Source organism: Aedes albopictus, chromosome 1, assembly GCF_035046485.1.
Source record: "Aedes albopictus strain Foshan chromosome 1, AalbF5, whole genome shotgun sequence".
NCBI classification, from domain to species: Eukaryota; Metazoa; Arthropoda; class Insecta; order Diptera; family Culicidae; genus Aedes; species Aedes albopictus.
Window position 1 is genome coordinate 238,052,600 of NC_085136.1, and position 18,893 is coordinate 238,071,492.

Here is an 18,893-nt window from a genome sequence, read left to right on the forward strand (position 1 = left end):
GATGGACATTTACCGATTTTCTCCCTCGACAAATAGCATATTTTTCCAGAAATGCGATAATCTGGGGGAATATGGTAAAATGGGCAAGGACATTGTTCATGCGATCAAGTTTAACATTTTTATTTATTTCGGCAAAGTATATAAGAGCTTGATTGGTCGAGTTTTTATACTTCAAGGTCGTTTCGCCATCTGAACATGAATTTCTATCAAACACACAAAAAACTGCGGAATTGGGGTAAAATGAGTATGTTAACGATCCGTGCGGCCTACGAAACCAATTTTATTCGATTCTCCACACGTTTTTACATTAGATAAACATGACTCCGTAAATCGCATTCGTGGTTTTCAAAAGTAACAGAACTCTTCAATTCTAAAAATGATATTTTTGGGGAATCAAGGCAAAATGACCAACATACCCGTTCTTTTAATTTTTATCCTGATTTATTCGAAGGCTCAAATGTATTCACCACGTAGAAACTCATATGGATGGACATTTACTGATTTTCTCTCTAGATAAATAGCATATCTGACCAGAAATGCGATAATCTGGAGGAATATGGTAAAACGGGCATGACAATCATTCAAGCGGTCAAGTTTAACATTTTTATTTATATCGGCAATATATATGAGCTTGATTGGTCGAGTTTGTATACTTCAAGATCACTTCCGCTTCTGAAAATATATGAATCTCTATCAAAAAAGGCTAAAAATTGGGGAATTGGGGTAAAATGAGCATGTTAACGATCCGTGCGGCCTATGAAACCGGTTTTATTGGATTCCCCGCACATTTTTACATTAGAAAAGTATAACTTCGTAAACCGCATTCATGGATTTCAAAAGTTGCAGAACTTTTCAGTTCAAAAAATGACATTTTTGGGGGCATCAAGGCAAAATGACCAAAAAACCAGTTCGTTCGATTTTTATCCGGATTTATTCGATGGCTCAAAAGTATTTACCAGGTAAAAACTCATTTTGATGGATTTTTACTGATTTTCTCCCTAGATAAATGGCATATCTTACCAGAAATGCGATAATCTGGGGGAATATGGTAAAACGGGCATGACAATCATTCATGCGGTCATGTTTAACATTTTTATTCATATCCGCAATATATATGAGCATGATCGGTCGAGTTTTCATACTTCAAGATCATTTCCGCTTCTGAAAATACATGAATTTCTATAAAAACGGCTAAAAAATTGGGGACTTGGGGTAAAATGAGGATGTTAACGATCCGTGCGGCCTATGAAACCGGTTTTATTGGATTCCCCGCACATTTTTACATTAGAAAAGTATAACTTCGTAAACCGCATTCGTGGTTTTCAAAAGTTACAGAATTCTTTGTCGGTTTTGTACCTTATTTTCCCACTGTGCAGCGGATGGAATAACTACGTCAGAGCAAAAAAGGATAGGGATTAATCAACTACACATTGATAGCTAAGCATGTCGTTTACCAGCTCAACTACAAAGTAGCTGGCGAGTATGGAATCGAAGCATCATCGAAGGTCATCAAGGTGTCATTACGACTCACTGTATCATGATTATTGCTGTTAAATTCGCACTTACTGTAACAATTTGCTAAACATACTTTCATGGGAATAATTTCAAAGCATTAAATAATGAATTTAAATAAAACCTCCTATGCCTCAACACAGAACTACATATGATCATTTTCAATTACCATAATTTCATCATAGTCAAATAAATGCGGTGATCATTCGGCGCAAATCTCGTACCGCGCCTCGTAATTGTCGTACATCCATTCATCACTCTTTCATCATCGTCTTCTGCTTTACTCAGCGCGTTTTGCCGGACAATTGATTTTCCGCGCGTTGTTGGCATTGAGCTGCACCGACTCAATGAAAAAAAAACGAAAATAATTTAAGTAGCGGTCATTAGTTTCTTCGCACTTGTGTTGGTCACACTTCGGTTTTGTTTTGACGATTTTTTCAATAACAAGCAATTTTTCTCTGTTGAGTTGAGAATTTAATATACTAGGGTATTGGTTCCCTTCTTAAGCATGTGGCTCCCATTTTCATCTTACGAAAAACAAAGGATTGAAGCGCTGTTTGTTTTGTTTCTTATTTTTGTATTTTTTGTTAGAATTGAGCACCCATGAAAACAAAAAGAACGAAATCAATCGGTGCCGTAATCGCTTGTTTTCGAATAGGATGAATATGGGAGCGTGAGATTAATGATGGAACACGTACCCTACCCAGACTACCTATACTGCAGTATTTTTAGTTCCGTAATATTTTTAAGCATATGCTCGTGTAAAAAACGCGAGAAGAAAAAGAGGCTTTTGCCTCTTGTCAACAAAACACGTAGAAGGGGTCATTCAAATATGACGTTCATTGTTTAGGGAATGGAGGGGATTTCTCAGAAAGTGTGACATTTTATGTATTAGGTACACGAGGAAACGTGAGGAAGAGAGGGGAGGGAGGGTCTGCAATTCCCCAAAAAAATATGGACGCAAATTTGAATCGTCTCAAACGAGTTCATCGAAAAAAAATAATGTTGTTACATTCGAAACGGAGTTGGGTCTTCGAACTCCCAATAAATGTAGCAAGTGCTACACTGCCCTGTGGCCTATGCCTATGTTATTAAAATTGAAAACAGTACGTTCTAACAATTTGAAGTCTGGTCATTGGAACTTTGGTCTGTCTTTTTTTTCTTTCTATTGTTTACACAAACTCTGCAGAAGACTCTTATAAAGAACTTCTGAGGAAACTCAAATGGAATTTCAGTGTGTCCATTTAAATACGAAACTTTTTTATTTTTCTTTTCTTTTTATTTTATTTTTCATTAGATTTCATTCATGATTCATCATTACATCAGAGATTTCTCGAGAATCTAATTTTCCTACAGGAGTACCTTCAGGGAAAACTCCAGGAGTTCCTTCAGAAATTCTTTCAGAAGGATCCAGGGATGTCTCTTAGAGATACATCAGAGATCCATCCAAAAGATCCTTCAAAGATTCCCATAGGAGGTACTTCAGAGATTAGTCTGAGAGTTCCTTTAGGAAATCCTTCGGGATTCGGAACTAGTCCAGGAGTTTTCTCCTGAAGATCATTCAGAAATTCACCAAGAATTCGAACTAGAGATTTTTCCTGACGTTCATAGGGATCGCTCAAAGAGATCATTCAGGGATCATTCCGAGAGTCTCATCAATTCCTTCAGGGATTTATCTTGGAATTTCTACGGGATGCCTCATGAAAAATTTTCAGAGATTGTATCAGGAGTTCTTTCAAAAATTGCTACAGAAATTCCTTCAGTGATCTCCCCAGGAGTTCGTTCTTGGATCTCCCAAATAACTCCAGGAGGATTCAGGGATGAATCCATGTGTTCATTAGGAATTCCTTCAGAAGTTCCCAATGCTATTTTAACAGGAGTTCGCTCATGTATCCTTCCAGACATCCTTTCAGAAATTTCCATCAGGAGGTTTCATAAATGCCTCGTGGAGATCCATCGAGAGTTTTGAAAGAAGTTTCTTCAGAAATTCCTGCAGGAGTTCTTTAGAAAATAGTCTTGGGGTTATTGCAGGGATTTCTCCAGTAGTTCCTTTAGAAGTTCATACAGGAGTTCTTACAGAAATTAGTCCAGGAGTTCCTTCAGAGATTCCTCCAGGAGTTCCAGAGATTCTTGCAGATGTTTTCTCAGAAGTTCCACCTGAAGGATTCCTACAGAAATCTCTCCAAGAGTTCCTTCAGAGCATCTTCTAGGGGGATCCAAGGATACATCCAGGAGAATTCAGGGATTCCCCAAGAAGTTTATTCAGGGATTTCTATATACGAGTTCCTTCTAAGATGCCTTCAAGATATTCTTAGGGAATTCCTCGAGAAGTTCCTTTAGGGATTCTCCCAAAAGTACTTCCAGGGATCACTCCTTGGGTTCTTTCAGATTGTAGATTGAGATTGAGATTTTTTTCAAGAGGACTCACGGAGAAATCTCTGATGTAACTTCTGGAATTCATATTCATATTCTTGAGGGCTCTTTCATGGAGTTTCTACCAAATAATCCTTCAAAATTTCCTTCCGGAAGTCTACCAGGAATTCTTTAGAGGATACCACCTTCAAATCCTTCCACCTACCTGGAACGATTCCCTTTGAGAGATTCCACTGAAAATCCTTCAAGGATTCCGCCCTTAAATCCTACGGAGATTACTACCGGAATTCTTTCCTTTTCTGCTGGAATTCCTTTGGTGATTCCTCTTAGAATTCCTTCTGTGATTCCTTCTGGAGTTACTTTGGAGATTCCTCATGAAATTTCTCCGGGATTCCTCCTGGATTTCATTTAGGGATTCCTCCTGGACTTCCTTCTGGAATTATTTCGGGGATTCCTTATGGAATTCCTTTGAAGACTCCTCCTAGAATTCATTCTGGAGTTTCTCCTGGAATTATTTTGGGGGATTCCTCTTGGAATTCCTTCGGGGATTCTTTTTCTTTCGAGGTTCTTTCCTAGATTGCCTTCATGTATTCCTCCTGAATTTTTTTCGGGGATTTCTCCTGATATTTTGTAGTGAATTTTTCCTGAAATTCTTTCGGGGTTACCTCCTGGAATTTCTTAGATGATTTCTCCTAGAATTTCTTCGGACATTCTACCTGGATTTCCTTCAGGGATTCCTCGTGCAATTTCTCCAGGAGTCCTCCTGAAAATCCTCCGGGGTTTTCTTCAGGAATTTCTTCAGTGATTCTTTCTAGGATTCCTTTGGGAACTCCTCCTGGAACTCGATCAGGGATTCCTCTTGGAATTCCTTCGGCGATTTTTCCTGGACATTCTATTGGGATTCCTCTTGAAAATCTTAGAGAGATCCCTCCCAGAATTCCTTCGAGGATCCCTCCTGGGAGTCCTGCAGGTATTTCAGGCCAAACATTTCAATAGGTCCTATCTGCATTTGAGAGGCTCTCTTTGTTCACTTTCTCTTTCAATTATTGCAATGTAATGGTACACTTTTCTACTATTTTTGCAGTACAAATCAAAAGACTATTGTTTTGACCATCGTTCAATGCAAGGAGACAATCATAATACAAATTAACAGCTGAGATATTAACGAAAGAGAGGGAAACCAAAGAGAGCCTCTCTTCTGCAGATAGGACCTTTAGACATGTTTGGCCTGATTTGTCCAGTAATTTCTTCGGAGATTCCTCCTGGAATTTCTTCGGGGATCCATCATGAGATCCAGGGATTTCTCCTAGAATTCATTTGGGGGTTCCTTCTGGAATTCCTTTCTCCTGGCACTCCTTCAGAGATTCCTTCCGGGTATTCATCATTGATTCCTACCAAAAATCCTTTGAGGATTCTTTCCCGAATTCCCTTGAAAATTTCCATTGGAATTCTTGCTTGATTTTCTTTGTGGATTACTGCTGGAATCCTTTTGGAATTTTCTCTTGGAATTCCTGCGGGGATTCTTACTAGAACTATCTCAGGTGTTCCTCATCGAATTCCTACGAGGGTTCTTCGTAGAACTCCTTCGGAGATTTCTCTTGAAATTCATCCAGGGATTCCTTATGGAATTCCTTCGAGAATTTCATCGATGGTTCCTCCTAGAAATTCTTTGGAGATTCCTTCTCGAATTCCTTTGAAAATTTCTTTCTGGAATTTCTTTGGGAATTCCTCCTGGACTTCCTTCATGGATTCCTCCTCAAATTCTTTCGGGGATTCCTCTTGATATTCCGTCGTAGATTCCTTCTGGAATTCCTTTGGAAATACCTCTTAGTACTTCTTCGGAGATTCCTCCTAAAACTGCTTCAAAAATTCCTCATGGAATTCCTCCAGGATTCCTCCTAAAACTCCTTCGGGATTTCCTTCTTGAATTTCTTCGGTGATTTCTCCTAGAATCCCTTCGGCAATTCCTCTTGGAATTTTGGAATTCTTCTTGGAGTTCCTACGGGGATTCCTTCTTGACTTTCTTCCTGAATTCCTCTTGTAATTCCTTCGTGGCTTCATTTAAAAAAAACTTTTTGAAAATTCTACTGTATTCTTCTTGGAATTTCTTCGTGGATTTCTCCTAGAATTCTTTCGGGGTTTCGTCTTGGAATTGTTTCAGTATTTCTTCCTAGAATTCTTTCGAGAATTTATCGTGTAATACTTTCGGGGATTCTTCTTGGAATTCCTTCGGGGATTCCTCTTAGAGTCCCTTCGGGGATTCCTTCTAGATCCCTTCGGGGGTTTCTCCTGGGGGGTTCTTCCTTCGAGTACTCTTTCTAAATTTCTTCAGGGGTTCCTCCTGATACTCCGCCGGGAATTCTTTGATGATTTCTCTTCAAATTTCTTCATGTATTCCTCTTGGTATTTCTTCGTGGATTCGTCCTAGAATTCCTTCGGGGTTTCGTCTTAAAATTCCTTCGGTTATTGTTCCGAGAATTCCTTCGAGAATTCCTTGTGAAATACTATCTGAGAATTCCTTCGGGGTTCCTCTTAGAGTGCTTTCGGGAATTCCTTCTAGAATCTCTTCAGGGGTTTCTCCCGGGGGGGGGGGTTCTTCTTTAGAGGACTCTTCCTATAATTCCTTCGGGGATTTCTCCTGATATTCCATCAGGGGTTCCTTGTGGGATTCCTTTGGGATTCCCTCTTGGGATTCTTTTGATGATTCCTCTTCGAATTTCTTTGGAGATTTCTCCTGGAATTCCTTCAGAGATTCCTCATGGAAATTTTTCACTGATTCATTTGATGATTCCTGCTGGAAGTTCTTTGGGATTTCTCCTTGATATTTTTCGTTGATTCCTCCTAGAAATTCTTAGAGAACTCCTTATCCAATTCCTGCTGGAATTCCTTTTGAGATTCCTGCTTGAATTCATTTGGAGAATCCTTCTGAAATTCCTCGAAAATTCCTATCAGGGATATCTCTAAGAGAGTACCACCAGAGATTTCAGCAGAAGATCCTTCAGGGATTTATACTGTAGGTTTCTGCAAAGATTAGTTCAAAATTTTCCATGAGGAAAATTCTTCCAGGTATTTCTTGATTGCTCCTCTTGGAATTCCTTCTGAGATTCCTCCCTGAAATTATTCGGTGATTCCTTAATGTAATTAGTGTGACCAAAATTGATAGCTTAGGTTCTAAGAAAATAAAATAAAAACTATTGCAAAATCGACATTTTATTGCCCTTCATTTGTCATGGAGTAATGCAACATATACTACACTAAGGATACGGGTAATGTCACAGTAGGTCTAATCAGTTATCGCAGTGACGGACCCGTACAGAAATAAAAAATATTCATTCAAACGTAATAGTTTATGTCATCAACTGTCATGAAAAAGCTCAGACTACAAATTTTAGAGTGTAATGACAAGTTCTTTGCTTTGACAATGTTGACATTATGAGCAAATTTTGGTCACGCCTATTCACGCCATCGCCGCCGAAAGCTGCCACCAGCGTGACGCCAATGACACCGCCGCCGCCGAACGAAATGTAGTCGGCACACAGGTCTGTGTAGCCTAGTTTCACTACATGGAACTGCTGTCTATCAGTGGTCGGCTCAAGAGGCACGTTCTCCTCCATTTGGGAAATTTGTGGCAAAAAACTGCTGTCTAGGAACATAATCCATGGTCTCCCGGTAGAAGTTTACCGGTAGAAGCAGATTTGAGCGGGAAATTTGAGAATAATTGCTAGGGGTTCACTATAGGTTAAGGGTCCACTATTGGATAAAATACCCTAGTACATGTCGGACTCGATTGTCCGGAGTCGGATTCTGGCACTTCCCAAAATTATATCTCGCAAACGAAATGCTCTAAGAAGCTGAAATTTTGACTGATGACTACCAAACGTGGGTCCGGATGATAGAGTCCGACCTGTATACGGTAACCGTACCGTAATCCGGGGTCAAATTGATCACTTTAAAACAACTTCTGCGAATAAAATTAGTGGTAATTCAAGTATTGCCTAAAGAATTTCTGGAAAATCAGTACCTAGTGGATCTCCATGAAACCATGTGGCAGAATTTTGTACAACAAATTTAAGCTTTTAGTTAAATTACTTAAAAAATTAAAAAAAAAATGAAGATGCCACATTAGGGCGAAATTGATCAGTATACAATTAAGCGTCGGTTAAAAAGAAAAATTTCCTCATCCACTTATTTTTTCTCTTTTGAACCCGAGTGACGCGCCAAAACTCTTACAACTAGTGAATTTGACACTTAAAATGCAAAATTAAATTTTGAAACTTTTCTCTTAACGCCTAAAGGTAAATTGCCCTTTGAAATAAGTTATTTCTATTACAGTAAATAAATTCTCCGTCGAAAAAGACCTTTTTTAACTTATTCATATTTAGAATAGCTACATAACTTTCCAACCAAGGCTCCACAAAAATATAAGAACAAAAAATTTACGGGAAGTTCCAGTGGCAATCGATTGTTTAGAAACAATGATTTCAGCTAAGTGAGAAATACATAGCAAATTTCTAAAATATATAAGGCAGAGCTAACTTTTTGCTAAAAAAAAATAAAAGTCTAAACTCTTCTCCAGACATCTATGAACTAGATGAGTTAAGAAATTTGCGATCATTGCGACGCTTACAAGTTCCTGAAATGCAATTACAATGCAGTACCCAAATGATCAATTTCACCCCGCTGATCACTTTGACCCCGGTTTACGGTACTATAGTTTTTTTTTGTCTTTATTAACCCTCTAATACCCAAATTTTTGATTTTGATCTAAATATCGTTTTTCGTCATCTAAAATCGATTTAAACATGTTTTGGAAGATGATTCTTTTTAATTTTTTTTTTTTTATCTGTATTAACGAGATTTTTAGCCTTAGGCTAGTTCATCTCGGGACCCACGCTTTACTTCCCTTCCGAAGGAAGAACTCACATTTTGCGAGTTTGTCGGGAGTGGGATTCGATCCCAGGTCCTCGGCGTGATAGTCAAGTGTTCTAACCATCACACCAGGTCCGCTCCACAATTCTTTTTAATTCTTGATTTCGTGAATTTCAGTTTTTGATTTTTCTAATTTTTGTTTTTGAACATCCCCATACTTTTATATTTTTCCTGGAAGCCTATTTGGGGTACAGATTTTTTTAGATGAAAACATTTTGAGATTTTATGATTATTGATGAAATATTTTTAGTTTAATGTTTTTTTCATAGAAAATTTTATTCTCCGTGTAATTTTAAGGAAAATAATTTTAGAGTGTATTCGATTCCCTTAAACCATTAAACTAGGATAGAATGATTTGGGAAAAATTTAAAATTCGTTAATTGTAGCGATTCAATACAAAATAAACAATGACTTCGAAAAGGCGAAGAAAACATCAATTTTTCAATGATTTTTTAAAAATGTAAATACGCTTTAAAATACACCAAAAACCATTTTAAGATATACAAAACAGTCCTAAATATCTGCCAAAAATACAAAAATTTTGATTTTCCACGAAACAAAAAATACAAAAATGCTCAAACTATACCCCGTCTAAAGGCGGGGTTGGGTATTAGAGGGTTAAAGAGGCATACAGTCAGACGCTGGTTCACCTCTCGTACTATAGTTGATTGTGTCTATCCTATTTGCGATGTTGTGCAAATAAATGTATCCCGAACAAAGACAGAGAACACAGTGATAACAAGTTCTGTTACCTGGTTATCATTCGTATGATAATTGAGTTGGTTATAATTTTGGTTGAATTAAGAGCCAACATAACAAAAATGATAACACATTTGATTACGTAAGCAATGAATATTTTGAAACAAATTTGAGATATCCTGTGTGATAATCACATCCTTATTGTAGTCTTGTCTTAAAAAGATTAATTCATTATACAAATTGCATAAAAATTACCAAAAAACGAAAAAATACAATTTTCGCATTTTTTTATGGGCTATACAGTTTTAAGGCAGTATTTTCGACTGAGTATCACCTGGGATCTCTAATGATAGTTGCTTGGCAGTCTTATTCAAGAATTAAGCGGACTACAATGTTCTCGCTCTGAAGTTTCGATTCAGGATTAGGACCTTCTTCAGGGATAAAGAATTGTTTGCTCTTGTCCTAAAACTTTTAGCCTGTTGTGTTGTCCTTTTTGTTCAAACATTTGTGGAATCTGTTGTAGGTGTTACTGAACGGTTAACGGTATCGTGTGTTGTTTCATAATATGGTGTGATACTACTAAGGCACTCTCTTCCAAAATTTTCCAATGAAAATGTCTGAAGCATAAACATGCACGCTTCAACATGACTACAATTTAAATTCGTTTCTTTTTTGTAGTATTCTCTCAAAAACAAAAAAAACTGAGAAATAGTAACAAGTGCTACTCTGCCAATGAAAAAAAAGTAGAATCACGTTGATAGTTCATCAGTAGGTCGGCTCTAGAGGCACGTTCTCCTCCATTTGGGAAATTTGTGCCATCAACGATCATACCATGTTGAAAACACCAGTTCTCGTCCGATAGTTCATAGTAATTATATAACTTTCTTTTGTTGTGTCTAAATGTTATCTGTTTTCTTCTGACCTTTTATTTCCTAGATTGAACACGGTGGTACCAAATCCAAAGCCCGAAGTCCCAAGCGAGGCAATAATGTGGCACTTGGTGAAGCTTTTTAGCAATCCCCATGAGTCCGGTCTTCGGCAACGATGTACCAAACTGGCGCATGCCATTGGCACCTGGCAGCCATCATTACGGGACGCCCTGATGGCTCGCCGCAAGCAACTAGACCAAGCGATCGAAGGCCTCGGTGTTCACGGTTTGACGGCCGACCACAGCGGCTCTCTCATATCGTTGCATATAGCGTTAAAAAACGAACTCCAACGACACATCGAGACCTACAAAACGGCCATCCACAAGCTGGAAGAGCTGAGCCCCGTCACGGTCAACCCGGACCCTGCCCAGTCGTCGCACCAGCGATTGCTGGCCATCAGCCACGGAGATATCCAGCAGCGACTGATCGACAACAAAACCCTGCTCACCATGCTGGACAAACCGGCGCTGAAACAGCTCAGTCAACTGCTGGAGAACCTCTCGCAGCGCGTCCAGAACGACAAGGAGGTGCTGTTCTGCGTGGGACAGATCCGACGAATCGATACCTCGGCAAACACGGAGGAGAGGTAAGTGGTCCAGCCAGAATGTAAAAGCTATTTTTAGACAAAGTCGGCAATAGGGTAGTGGAGGTATTTTGGACCGGGCAGGTATTTTGGCCCACCTAGGGAGTTTTATGATATTTATCACATAATCTCTACTAAATCTTGGTAATTTTTTATTGGAACACGAAAAGTATTCAATTATGTGATGACCTTTATTTTGGATGTCAGTTAAATATGCTGTTCAGTATCAAAAATAGAGAAAATGTTTTCACTTCCAATGAAACGCACGGAAAAGCACCAAAAACAAAGAAGGTGACAAATTTGTAGTCGGCTTCGAAGAGGTATTAAATTTTACAAATAAATATTTATTTCATGTGAATGTAGTTAGGGCCTTGTAAGAACTCAAAATAAACTGTTCTTAACCTCGGTGGAGCGATAATATTCACTAAAATGGTGGTTTGAGGTATGGCCAAAATATGTTCAACATAATCAGATGTGGACATATTTTGGACCACCTGTGAGATCCATCTCTCCAGTTCCTTCTTAAGGGACAAAATATTCATGCCAATGTAATGTACTCTAAAAACATATAAATAGAATAAGTTGGAACCCCCCGTGATCTGGGTTGTTATACGTTTATTTTACAATGAGATTGTTGTGGGTTCGATTTGTTCTAACAACTTTTCGCCAAGTTAAAAATTTCGATTCGGTTTGTGTCCTAACAACTTGTCGACAAGTTGAAATTTTCAGGTGTTTAGTCATCCAGTGTAGAAAAGTTGTCCTTCTCGGCAATCAGTTGATGACTGCGACAATGTGTTATCTAATGTATGTTTGACAAATTACGTATCATACAAATTACTTTATTTTTGATGGCCTTTCCACTCATTAAAATATGTGTGGAACGTCTTTATACTTAGCAAAATCACTAGACTTCCACACTTCCTATCAAGCGTTACGTAATTTATACATGGTGACTGACGTCATGCAATAGTTAATAAATACACGTTTCGCGTCACATTTTTTTATGAAACATCATACTACAATGCGTAAAAACTGGCAATTGCAACAAAATTTCATCTTTTTTTACCGTTACGTAATTTTTAAACGTTCCCTGCCTCAATAAATGAATAGAAAAGATGTAAACTTCACGTAGTTTTAATTATTTTTAAATTTTTGCTGAGGTGGCTTTCATTTCATGAATCAATTGAAGTTTAATTTGGTGGGCCAAAATATGTGCACTTGGTGGTCCAAAATAAAATCAGGTGGTCCAAAATAGAAGCCCGAGATCCTTCAGGAGTTTTGATATTTCTTGTATTTATTACACCAATTTTGAGTTCTGTTTGGCCTTTTTCGACAGAAAACTTGTTGCTCTACGTAATGCCTACTGAAATTATCCATGTTTTGAAGTGGGAACCTTCTTTTTTCGCTGAATTGTTCATCCACTTCCTAAAGGGGTCCAAAATACCTCCCTTACCCTATTACTTCCTACATATGGAAGGCTGTTATATGTGGTTTGAAAGGTTTCTATTCATAGCTATATTTTTCACTTCAAATATACATCCTTTCCACAAAACCATGTTCGATAACCAATCCAGACCTGCAGCTGGCCTGCTGATGAACTACTCCCGTGGGTGCGAGGCCGTCCTTGGACTGATGGGACCCCTGTCGCTGTCGGCCCCGAGTAGCCCCACGAGTAACGGTTGCAGCAGCGGAAGCGATGGTTACCACTCCGACTCCGATACAGATGAAACTAAGTATTTACCCCAGAGACTAACCCCGCTCGAATCCCAAATACCCACTTACAATTACATTTACCTACATATTCCGAAGTGCTCTCATTCGCAGAACTTGCCTCGCGTCTTGATCGGTCGTCTTCACTAGGAATGATCGATTGTCGGGCGAGGCAAGTTTGACCGTCTGAGAGAAGGTCGCAAGTTGCTTTATAAGCGAGAGTGCCAACTAATCAACCGTTGCAAATGTTCCTTTTCTTTCGCTTTTGTTTCGTTTGTTTTCTCTCGTAATCCAATGCGATTGGATCGATGGGTGCGCGGGTGTGGACGCGGTCCAGTTCCGAACTGGTGCGACAGTACGGCGTAATGTACAGCAAGAACCGAATCGACACGCTGGATTCCCTCAACAGTCTACCGCAGCTGAAGCATGCCCACCAGCTCAAGGCCAAGATACTGTTTTCGATCATTGTGGTAAGATTATGCTCAGGGAGTGTGCATAAATGGCGTAGCATATTTTGTCCGATTTTTGACACCCTATCCCCCCTCGTAGCCTATTGCGCATACCAAATGCATAGCCTGTAGCATAATCAGATACTCCCCCTCCCTCTAAAATTCTACGCCATTAATGGACGGTCCCTAGGGTAAAATGGAACTCGATGGAGATGAGATGTTTTTATCAATGCGGAACGGATTGATTGAAGGGGTTAGAGCTTAGAAGCAGAGCATTGTATCTATGGTAGAAGAGTATGATTTAAAAAGAAACAGAATCGCTACACGCTAAGAGAAAGTTAGGGGAGACTGAGGAGACTCCCAGGGAAGACTTGTTCCACCCAAGTTTTCTCGGAATCAAAAACAGTTTTCTTATGGCATGTTTTTTTTCCAAATATACATAAAACATTATTTTTTAACGACTGGTGGCAAGCTTTCAGTCCTTTAGAAATCATATAGATGAACCCGAATCCCAAAAACTTTGTGAAAATTGAATAAAATCGTCTCAAAATTTCACAACGCATAGTTAAAAGAAAATAGCAAAAAAAAATATCCAAATAAGGTTGTTATATAAATACCCGAGTAGGTGAGGAGATCCAACAAATAACACATTCAGTTATTATTAAATGCATTACTGAAAAACAAAAATTGATATTGGTTTGATTGAGATAAGAGGTAAAACATCAGAAATAATATCAAAATCTAGTACATATGGAGAAGTGCTCAATACTAGCTCGTTAAGATATTACTAGAACAAAACAATATCAGCCATGATTTGTTGACCTTTTTCTTTGAAAACATAAAAAAAAAATCCGCCAAAAGCCAGCATTGACCCTTTGACCTTAGGATCAGTAGGCGGCGATGTTAACAATTCAACTGACTGTGGCTTACTGTTCAAACATCAGGGAAATATGAACAAGAGGTTTTTTATTTTCACAGCTCAGAAAGGGACACATGACATTCCACTTACATTTAGGCGTCTATGTATGTTTGTGTTCCATTTCAGATATTTGGAAAAGAACAGAAATCAATATCACATCATTTTGAGTTATTCGTGATATATTCAGTAAATCTTTGAATACACTCAAACCTTCATTTAGGTCGAATCCATTTAGGTAAAATCTATTTAAATCCCTTCATTTATATAACTTTACCTAAATGGAATCTGATTGTGTTCATAGCAGTTGGAGTGTTTTAGATTAGGAATAAGGTTGATTTAAGGGAATTAAGTTGCAAGTGGAGTTAAGGAGAGTTTAGGGCGTGCTCAGGGGGAGCAATGAGAAGCGACGGGGTTGGTTTGGGTATTTTTTAAGGTTTCCTAAGAACCTTCTTGAGCATAAGTCATCGAATCTACATTAGGGTGTCCCAAAATAGAAAAAGTATCAAAAAGTTAACTTGCTCACCCTTAGAATGATAGATTAGGGTCCTAGCAACAATAGTTCCATACATGAAAACCCAATCAAAAAATATTTAGAGGTTGCACGCATCGATTTTATGAAAAATGGACGGTTTTAGGCCTTTTTTCCAAAAAAATGCTAATATGAGTTGAAAAATGAAAGAAATAAAAGTCATCAATCAATGTAAATCATAGTTCTGGGTCCCGCAAACAAAGTTTGGAGGGAGTTTAGGTCATCAAAGCTGATTTTATATATTTCGCAAAGGTTAAAATATCAAAAAATCGCGTTTTCACCAAATTTTTCAAAAAGGCTCAATTTATAACGATTTTGAAATTTTTCCTGCGATTCGCAATTCCCTTATTTTATAGCAAATTTTGTGTAGATTATTTTGGCTGAAGACAGTTTTGAGCTATCTCCTTCATGAGCTGAGATATCGGCATAATAATGACAACACAATCAATGAAAAAAAAAGGGTATTCTTATGTTATTTGTTATTGTTAATTAGTTTCTTTGATTACCATGGAAAAAAAGCAAATAACAAGTGTTTGACATGTTATGTTACGTAAGTACGCATTTTTGAAGATTTTCAGAAATAATTGGGTTACTTTGATAATTTCACATAGATTGTGCTTACCGGTTCAAAGAAAGACTCAAAAAGTGACACGCTGCGAAATATTAATAATATAAGTGATCGCAAGTCAGACAATCAAAATCCATGTGTGAAGTTCTATGATGTATTTTGAGTGATGTGTAGATCGCTCAACAATATTTACCTTTTTAAATAGATTTTGGTGCTCTTGTTAAGCAAATATATAGGTTCTTTATAGTTATCCCAGAACTACTGCTCTTACACTGAAAACAACTAAAATGAAAATAAAATAGCTAATAAAAACTGTAAGAAAGAAAAACAAAGTTTTATAGTTCTAGCCAATCGACATAAAGCGTGTGCATGGAAATTCAGGTATTTTTACGAATATTAGAATATTTTTTCTTCTTTTTATTCACGAATTTTAACTAAAGCTAAATCTTTACACAATATTGATATCTATTATATAATTAGATTTTAAATGCAAACTATTAGCGTACATACTTGCAGCTATGGTAGGATTTCAGAAAGCATCAGGATGTTTAGATGCCACCATTATTTAAAAATAAATAAATATAAATAAGTGACTGGCCTAATATGTTACAAGAGGTGTTAAGCTAAGAGATGTCAATGTTAAAATCTTTCTGCTGCGCAGCTTACTTATTAGAACATAATTTTCAACCAAAATTATAAGTTTTGAATCGGTGACTTGCTACTGTTATCTGATCAACAGATGAAATCTAGGAAGAAAACTCTTTTCGTAATCACAAAGCGGGTGTGAAAAGTTACGTTCAGCATATGTAAATATAAAACGATGATTAACTCTTAAAACCTTTACATATTGTTACTGTCATGCAGTATGAATCAGTAATGATCAAAGCAACCCAATAATTCCTGAAATTCATCAAAAATGTACACTTGTACGTACTATTATGTCAAACATTTGTCGTGTGTTGGTTAAATTGCATAGTAGTCATGGAAACTAGTGAACAAAATCGATTAACGTAAGAAAATCCGATTTTTTCATTGATTGTGTTATCATTATTATACCGATATCTCAGCTCATGAAGGAGATAGCTCAAAACTGTCTTCGACCGAAATAATCTACACAAAATTTGCTATAAGATAAGGGAATTGCGAATCGCAGGAAAAATTTCAAAATCCTTATAATTTGAGCATTTTTGAAAAATTTGGGTAAAAAATCGCGATTTTTTGATATTTTAACCTTTGCCAAATATATAAAATCAACTTTGATGACCTAAACTCCCTCCAAACTTTGTTTGCGGGACCCAGAACTATGATTTACATTGATTGATGACTTTTATTTCTTTCATTTTTCAACTCATATTAGCATTTTTTCGGTAAGAATACCAAAAATCGTCCATTTTTCATAAAATCGATGCGTGCAACCTCTAAATATTTTTTGATTGAGTTTTTATGTATGGAACTATTGTTTCTTAGACCCTAATCTATCATTCTAAGGGTGAGCAAGTTAACTTTTTGACACTTTTTCTATTTTGGGACACCCTAATCTACATGCATAACTTGTGTGCTTGAATCTCCCAGGAGCTTAAGCTTTACCTTAAGAGCTGTGATCCGAAATGTATTTTCAGAAACTGTAGGCCCCATTAACCCCTCTTAAAACCCCCTGTTACACCCCTGAGACCCTAAAAAACCCCGAAAACGCCTGCGTAACACCTGAGTAACACCTATGAAACTCGCCAAAAATCATCTGAAGCTGTCTGAAATGCATTCGAAATCCCCCTGAAATCCCCTCAGACCCCATGTATCGCACCTGAAACCCTCAGAAACCCCCAAAACGCCTACGTAACGCCTGAGTAACACCTCCGAAACTCACCAAAATTCATCTAAAGCTTTCTAAAATGCCTTCGAAATTCCCCTAAACCCCCTCGGACCCCTTGTAACTTACCTGAGACCCTTCGAAACTCCCCGAAAATACCCCTGAAGGCCTTCCCCTTCCCGGTGCAACGCCTCTGGCACAAACACAGCCCCACCCCCTTCTGAAACTCCCATGAAATCCCTCTGAAGCCCCGCGTGGCTCTCTTTAAATCTCCAGGTCACTTATCCTTCTTAAACTTCTTTGCAATCTTCAAATCCATTTAGGTAATGAACTGAATCCATTTAGGTAAAAACTCTACTTAGGCAGTCCCGACTCGTTACCTAAATGGAGGTTTTGGTGTAACACATTAAAATCACATAGAGATATGACATCAAAAATTGTTCGTTTTGAGATCCATTTTAGATATTCTTGTCTACCCGGGTATTCTAATTAATGCATAACAGTGACATGTGGAAACTTGATCCCTCGAGGATTACAAACAGATTAAATATACAAAAAAAAATCTATTTGAATACCGGTTTATTTACACATTTTTGGCGTCAAACCCCAGCATGAATGCAACAGTGAAAGAATTATGTAGATCCGTTAATTCACTCTCGAGGCAAATCGTGACAATACAAATACCATTCCATTTTTGTTTACATAAATATTCAAACTTTACAATTCGTTTACAGCAGGTTTTATCTTAAAAAATGAAAGTCGTATATGCATGCGTATTATTCCAGGTCCTAAAAGACTAGGCCACGATTGGTTGTGGCTTTTTTTTTTCTTCTAAACCATAGGGGAAATCTGCTCAGCAGACACCCGAACAGGAAGGTCTTGGTAGTGTGGGGTTAAGGCCGTCTTCTACAACAAAAAAAAGTAAAATCCAGGGCTACCTCTCCTCGACCCACTATGGTTCTATGGTCACCAAACCCTTCGTCTCTCCGGAACCACCAAGAAGGCATTGCTTCAGAGAGGGGCTGGTGCACACCGCACCTTCAAGGTTAGCTGCGTAGCCTGCAGCAACGAACATCGATGACTCGCTTTGGAGAGTCCATCACGGTGGCATGCTGGCGCTTTGCCAGTTTCCCGAGTGGTCCTGTCCTCAGAAGGCGGGCAGGGTCAACCCCGCCCGCGCCCAACTGTTTTGCAGACATCAAGAACGGATGCCCACGTGCAACCCGATTCTATTACGTGCCCTATCAGCTGCACCACAAGGTTGCTGACAGTAGGGTTTCCACCTGCAACGGGCCTTACCGGGGACCCCTTTCCAACCATGGGCCCGGATCCAACCCAGTAGACCGACGCCACGACAGCAACGCTATCAGGACTTCCTATCCGCGGCCACTTAATTGCTGTAAGAGTCGATTTCGACCGCAAGGCACCGGTATGAGCTACGAAGCTGACTCCGAACCCCTGGACCACCCCTTGTACCGCATCTGAACTAGCCATTCTCCGAGTCCACGCGTCACTTCCTCTGTGTGCGATAGCCGTTGAAGCGGCGTTCCAGCCAAGCTCATCCCTACACATTCTCTGGACAAGATTGTCCGGAGTTGTGTCCTCTCCGCATATGGTAAGCATACGGTCACGCATTGTGCGAGGACACACGAACAAAACGTGTTCCGCCGTTTCCTCTAAACCATTGCACACTGGGCATTCGGGAGAATCCGCATGTCCATAACGGTGCAGATACTGTTGGAAGCAACCATGACCTGAAAGGACCTTTGTCAGGTGGAATGTAACTTCCCCATGGCGCCTATTAATCCAACTATCTACCCTCGGTATCAACCTATGGGTCCACCTTCCTTTGGTGGAACTGTCCCACGCGCGCTGCCATTTGACCA

At 38.7% G+C, this 18,893-nt stretch overlaps 1 protein-coding gene across 3 annotated transcripts in view; it reads left to right on the forward strand.

Annotated features, from left to right (window-relative positions):
* The window catches only part of LOC109425343 (uncharacterized), a 165,746-nt gene that overhangs the window by 130,303 nt on the left and 16,550 nt on the right, over positions 1 to 18,893 (forward strand). For all 3 annotated transcript variants that reach the window (XM_062846472.1, XM_062846473.1, XM_062846474.1), the window contains 3 exons: positions 10,450 to 11,028; positions 12,600 to 12,758; positions 13,073 to 13,205. In XM_062846472.1, the coding sequence (XP_062702456.1) occupies positions 10,450 to 11,028; positions 12,600 to 12,758; positions 13,073 to 13,205 (871 nt within the window). The remainder of the gene's footprint in view (positions 1 to 10,449; positions 11,029 to 12,599; positions 12,759 to 13,072; positions 13,206 to 18,893) is intronic.